The following is a 6,093-nucleotide window of genomic DNA, read 5'->3' on the forward strand; positions in this document are numbered from 1 at the left end:
GTGCCACGTGCTCTGGGATGACCCTGCTGGAGCAGGAGGTTGGACCAGATGACCACTGTGATTGCTTCCAACCTGACCCACTCTGTGATAGTCAAGGGTTCACAATCAGCCAACAGGTGAAAGATGGCATGCCAAGCCTTCATCTGCATTTTTGGCAGGAATTTCAGGGACTGGGCTCTATATACTTAAATTGTAGTCCTGTGCCACGTGCTCTGGGATGACCCTGCTGGAGCAGGAGGTTGGACCAGATGACCACTGTGATTGCTTCCAACCTGACCCACTCTGTGATAGTCAAGGGTTCACAATCAGCCAACAGGTGAAAGATGGCATGCCAAGCCTTCATCTGCATTTTTGGCAGGAATTTCAGGGACTGGGCTCTATATACTTAAATTGGCTGCATATCAGCACTTCTGCTTGCATCTTATGTTAAGGATTCATTATATTATGCAAAAAATACACATTCTTAGGTTTTCAAGCTCAGTAAAGTAGTTGTTTATATACCCTATAAATGGCTTTCTCAGTACATCTCTTAATGACCAGCATATACTTTAGTAATTGTAGCAGCACTGACTTACAGCACATGGATGGTGTTACTATGTGCTTATTGCACTGTGGTTTTCATTGCCCTGATTGAAGAGCTTCTTCAAAGCAGGCCTCAGTAACCCCAAGGTTTCACAGGGATTTACTACTCCATAAAATATAGAGCCATTCCTGATCCTGGCCAAGTCGAAAGAGTTAAGGGTGATAAAAAAACTTTTATTAAACAAAACTATTTTTGAGACTTTGATTTAACCTTTTGTTTCCTCTTTCATAAATACTGATCCTTTTGTTTCTAAATGGAGACAGCTCTTCTTACTCCATATCAAAGACCCCAATGAGTTCTGCCTCTTGTGGAGTCCTTGCTGAAGGCAGGATGTCTACAGAACAATGACAAGGTGTTTGTGTGCTGGGGTCCTAACAATCTTTTCTCTATTTGACCAGGAGACCTCCTGGCTCTGCCTAGGAGTGACTGTGTCATGGCAGAGCAGCTGTGCATCTTGGACTCCACCTGCAATGCCACATACAGGATCCTGGAGAACTGTGCCCTGGCCAAGACTCACCTCCTCCCACTGGATCACGATAGCAGGGTCAGATGTCTGAATGCAGAGCTTGACCTTGGGAACAGCTCTTTGCTGCACTGCAAGTGTCATCGGCGCATGAAGAGACAGGAGCACTGCTTACGTGTTTTCTGGACCGTTCACTCCAGCATGACAGATGGTGAGATGAAATAATACGAATTTGCAAGGTACTAGTAAGGCTTACCCTTGCCCCTCACATCTGAAAACAACTGTGAAAGGCCACTTCCCAACACTGCAGGTATTGCTTTGGAACCCCATCTCCTAGTAAAGAGAATTCCTTACTGATCTGTTTGATAAGCAGGGAAAACTGATCTGGTCTGTGACCAGCACTTCAAATACACCAGGGACCCTAAGAGACAAAGACAGGTACTCTGAGGCAGCTAGATTTAGTGCCATGAAAAAATACCTCAAAATGGCCCTGTCTGTCTACCACTGACAACACCCATGTGATGGCACACACTGTCACGGCATCCCTCAGCAGGCTGCGGCTTTCTTTAGTGGGATGCTTCTACCTGACCTCCCACTAAAGCCTGCTGTGCTACTCGGCTCCTCACTAGCACCAAGGCTGAAAAAGCCAAATGAGAATGTAGACCAAATTCCATTACAGCCAGGCTAAATGTAGTGCTGGTTTTACACAATGATACCTTTGCATTCCCAGCAAAACCGTTCGTGTCATTTGGCTTTGAGCAAGACAGAGCATCTTTGAACTCCAGCCTGAGGAAAGAGCCAGGCATAAATAAAAAAAATATCCATGTAAGAATAAAAAATGTAAACCAAAAAGCTAGTCACAAAGCATTTCTCCCACTGCATAAAATATCTTGTATCTTCCCTAGGTTATTTCAATTTGGAGACTTCTCCCTATGAGAATCCAGCAAATGAAGAACACTGGAAGACAGACTATAATAAACTGGCAGCTCTGATATCAGGTAAGAATTGCAGTGGTTACTTGATATAATGCTGCCCTTTCTTATCTTTTTGGGGGCTGAGGATTATTAAGACAAATTTGGGGTAATGGCCCCTTTAATCAGAGGAACGCCTGCTCTGGATACTTGCCTAAATTTGTCCCCTCTACCAAGTGCAAATAGAGCCACAGATCCAGAGCCATGGAACAGGAAATAACCTACAATGATCCATTTTCTGAAACAAGCACCTTAACATGAACCAATTGAAAAATACTCCCTTATAACTAGTTTAACTACAGTGTCATACTGCAGGCACATAGCAGAACTGATTTTGCTAAATCTGACCATCAAGAAAGGGCTTATCCTGCTTCCATGCAGAATGTCTTCTGGAGACTTGCTTCATGGTTTTTGAGTTTATTTTGGCTTTATAGGCTCACAGTTAGCAGGAGATGCAACAAATCCATGCCTGAAAGCAACTCATGTCTGTAATCTGAGCAAGAAGTGCGTTCGTCTGCGCACAGACTATGCCTCCATCTGCACCAAGGGAGCAGGAAGTGAGGACGTGTGTGACCGGCGCAAATGCCACAGAGGGCTAAGGAATTTCTTTGAGAAAGTCCCTGAGGATTTCACCAAAAGGATCCTGTTCTGTCCATGTCAAGATGAGTTTTGTGGAGAAAGACGCCGGAAGACTATTGTTCCTGATTGTTCCTTCCAGTCTAACATCAAACCCAATTGCCTCTGGCTCCTGGACTCCTGCTTAGAAGACCATATCTGCAAGTAGGTCCGGCAGCAGTGGATGTTAGCCAAGAGAAGAGAACAACATAGACACTCAAGGTCTCATTTTCCTTCCTACAGATCCCGACTGGCTGACTTCCAACAAAATTGTCAACCTGCAGACGTGTCTCCAGATGGCTGCTCTCATCACAACCACGCTGCATGCCTCCAGGCTTACATGGGGATGATTGGTAAGTATATCCACAGGAACATACAGGCCACAAACCTGCAGGAACACACTGATGCTGTGACGTACCGTCCTGTTCTCCTGCAGAAGGTAGTGCCCAGTGTACCAGTGAATATGCCTTACTAATTGATGCTAGTGCTTCCTTTTGCCTCGGAGGTAAATGAAGCCCAAACAGAACTCGTCCATGGCATTTATTGCTCTACTTTGTCCCATCCTCTGCTGTCAAATCAGCAGCCTGAAATTTCTGAACACCTGTTTACATCATGAGCTGGTGCAAAGTGCTCTAAGTGCCTCATCAACAGGGCTCTCTGGGCTTGTGTGAATTAAGTCATTCTTGATCCAGGAATTACACCCCATCACAGCAGTAATTAAACTTCTCTCACTGCCCGACTTCTAGACTCCTGATGGTTTGTTAGCAAGTATTGTGTGTTCTCAGGGCCAGCCAGAACACGGCACTACCAGCTATTAGAAGGAAAGTCATCTCTGATTTTAGTTATTTACTGCCAACCGACCTGCTAATACTTTTTCAGAGTGGCTCAATCCTTTGAGCTGTAAAGAGCAGCAGTACCTCAGAAGCTGTAAACCTAGACTGTACCTTCCGTTACATTCCAGAGATGTCTCTGCTGGGTTTGTGCTAAATGAACACTGGCTGAATGGCACACTACAGGTGTGCAGTGTTTGTTTGGTAAAGGCACCTGGCCACGCAGTGTTGCTGGCTGCACAAGAAGCAAGAGCACCTTTTGCTGCCATATGCCAGTACCACAGCTGAGTCCCTGCAGGTGCTTCACATCCTTCAATCTAATGTTTGCAACAGCATTGGTTTTCAGTACATCTTACTATCAGAGTGTCTGAGTCAGGGGTAGCAATTTCTACACTTTCTCACAGCCCAGCAAATTTCAGGTCAGTTCATCAGGCCTGAGTCACCTCACGGGGCCTCCTGACCTCACCTGGGTAACACACTGCACTGGAAGACTTCTGCCTCCAGGGAAGCATTCCCTTTAGTATAACGTGATTCATGATGCTTCTTTCCTCGGGGGGTTTGGGACAGGCACACCCATGACACCCAATTATGTCAGTAACTCCAGCGTGGAGGTCTCCCTGTGGTGTACGTGTGAGAGCAGCGGCAACCAGAAAGAGAAGTGTGACCAGATACTCGGCATGTTTGAGAGCAACAAATGCCTTGGTAAGCATTAATCACATGACAGAGAAACAGCTCAGCGCGGGGAAATTCAAATGCTGTTGTTTCAAGAACCTACACCGCACTGCTCTTGCATATAGTTCTGTGTTCGTCTGCGATGTCTCCATGATCTCTGCAACCTATGGGACCAGCCTGGATCTGCTCTCAGAAGTGTTGCTGTATCTTTTGGCAACACATTTGTCCATCTCAAACGCTGTGAAGCTATTTCCAAGCATCATTCAAATGAAGGGCACTGCTAAAACATCACAAGGGCACATCAGACATGCTGTATCCTTAGGTTGCTGAGTAGCCACATCAGTGCACCAGGATTATGAGGTCTGGATTCCCCTCCTCCCCCTCTGTTCCTGTACTCACCTTTGGTCCTCACTTACTCTGTTAAGACAAGTAGCACCTGACACAGTGTCTCATTAGATTCGGCAGCACAGCAGTTAAAAAAATCCTGTTACATGCAGCTGTGCAATCCTAAATCTGTATTCCAGCATTTTAGAAACATACCTTAATGAGATTTAAATACTTTGTTTGTAAAAGCTTCCAAAGGATACAAAAGAAACCAGCATCATTACATAAATGATTAACAGTTAAACCTACCTCCTACAGTATAGAAAAGCCTTACACCCAGCACTATAGATATACCTACAACCTAAACATCCCACCCGAAAGACTACGAATCTGCCCTTACACAGCTGTAAAAGTCCCAGAGGGACCCAAAAGTCCTCAGGTACAGTGCAAATGTTTTGCAGTCTGCTCAACCTCACAAGTAAACCCACAGACTGACATGCCTTTCACTGAACAGGGAATATGTATTTTCCTAATCAAGGCTACACAGCCTGAGTGCATTTCCTAAAACACTTTCCCTAGGCATCTGTTCACTAGACTCCAAGGTGTGCAGAAGAAATGAACAATAAGACTTGCTCTACTTCTGTTTGCAGAAAATACCATTTGGTCTCAAATGCATCTGAAGCAGACAGTTCGAGAAAGGCAGGACGACTTCCTTTATTCATCTTCCACAAACTTCCAAGGAGACAGTGGCAGTACATCTGTTGCTTCAGAAATGTCCCAGGTATGCATCGCTTTGCTGCCTTCACAAAGCAGCGAGTCAAGTAGCCTAGAGACAGTAGTTGAAAAACCTTGGATCTGGAAACGTGTGACTTTGGACATCAGAGCGAGGGGTGCCACTTGCATGCAGAACACTGGGTCACTCAATCTGAGCTGCTCCTTCCACAGACAAGGAGAAATAGGAGACCATATGCCTGGCCACAGAAGTTTCAAGTCTCACATTAGTGCTCAGAACTGGAGGCTCTGCCGCCAGAAATTTGAACATAAATGTGTCTAACTGGGGTTTATCCCTCCTTTTCATTTCCTAGGTGGCTGAAGGGAAGATGCAGCGAAACAGCTCTGAACACAGCAGTATGCCTATGGCCTCCTCTGTATATTCTGGAGCTGCGACTTCTTGGCCATCTCTGGCTCTGTTCCTGCCCCTGTTGCTGAGCCCACAATAACTTGGCACAAATGGAATCTTTCTGTATTATTAATCTTATTCCATATCCAGGCACGTCCCACCACAGATTTGCCTTTGGGAAACAGAAGGCTTTCAGACAAGAGGAATGGAGCAGCCTTAACCCAGAATGGCAGTCGCTGGAAACCTCCCACCTACTTGCCCCTGCTTTCCCCGTCGGTTTGCACTGAGCTCTTCAGATATGGTACTCACCATGGCTCTGCCATGTTAGCATGTTGAGTAAGAGTCAGGCTAATGTTCCAGCTCAGTAGTTTAAAGCAAAGGTCTGAGTTCTTTCAGAACTTGTGCAGGGTTTGGTTTCTGACTGCAGGGATGACCTGACATAGTGTGTCCAACCACCCCACCTTCTGGAGCTCTTCCTCAGGCATACAATCATAGAGAGGTTTGGGTTGGAAGGG

General features: G+C 45.7%; 1 protein-coding gene across 1 annotated transcript; it reads left to right on the forward strand.

Annotated features, from left to right (window-relative positions):
• Positions 1 to 981: 981 nt before the first annotated feature.
• Positions 982 to 5,747, forward strand: LOC103802219 (GDNF family receptor alpha-4-like; the record flags this gene model as incomplete). Its single annotated transcript, XM_009074673.1, has 7 exons — positions 982 to 1,257; positions 1,952 to 2,044; positions 2,452 to 2,797; positions 2,876 to 2,985; positions 4,030 to 4,164; positions 5,109 to 5,239; positions 5,544 to 5,747. Coding segments are annotated over 7 exons (1,226 nt in total), but the record flags the coding sequence as incomplete, so codon positions are not given.
• Positions 5,748 to 6,093: the final 346 nt, after the last annotated feature.

The sequence above is a fragment of the Acanthisitta chloris genome, unplaced genomic scaffold (assembly GCF_000695815.1).
Source record: "Acanthisitta chloris isolate BGI_N310 unplaced genomic scaffold, ASM69581v1 scaffold45835, whole genome shotgun sequence".
NCBI classification, from domain to species: domain Eukaryota; kingdom Metazoa; phylum Chordata; class Aves; order Passeriformes; family Acanthisittidae; genus Acanthisitta; species Acanthisitta chloris.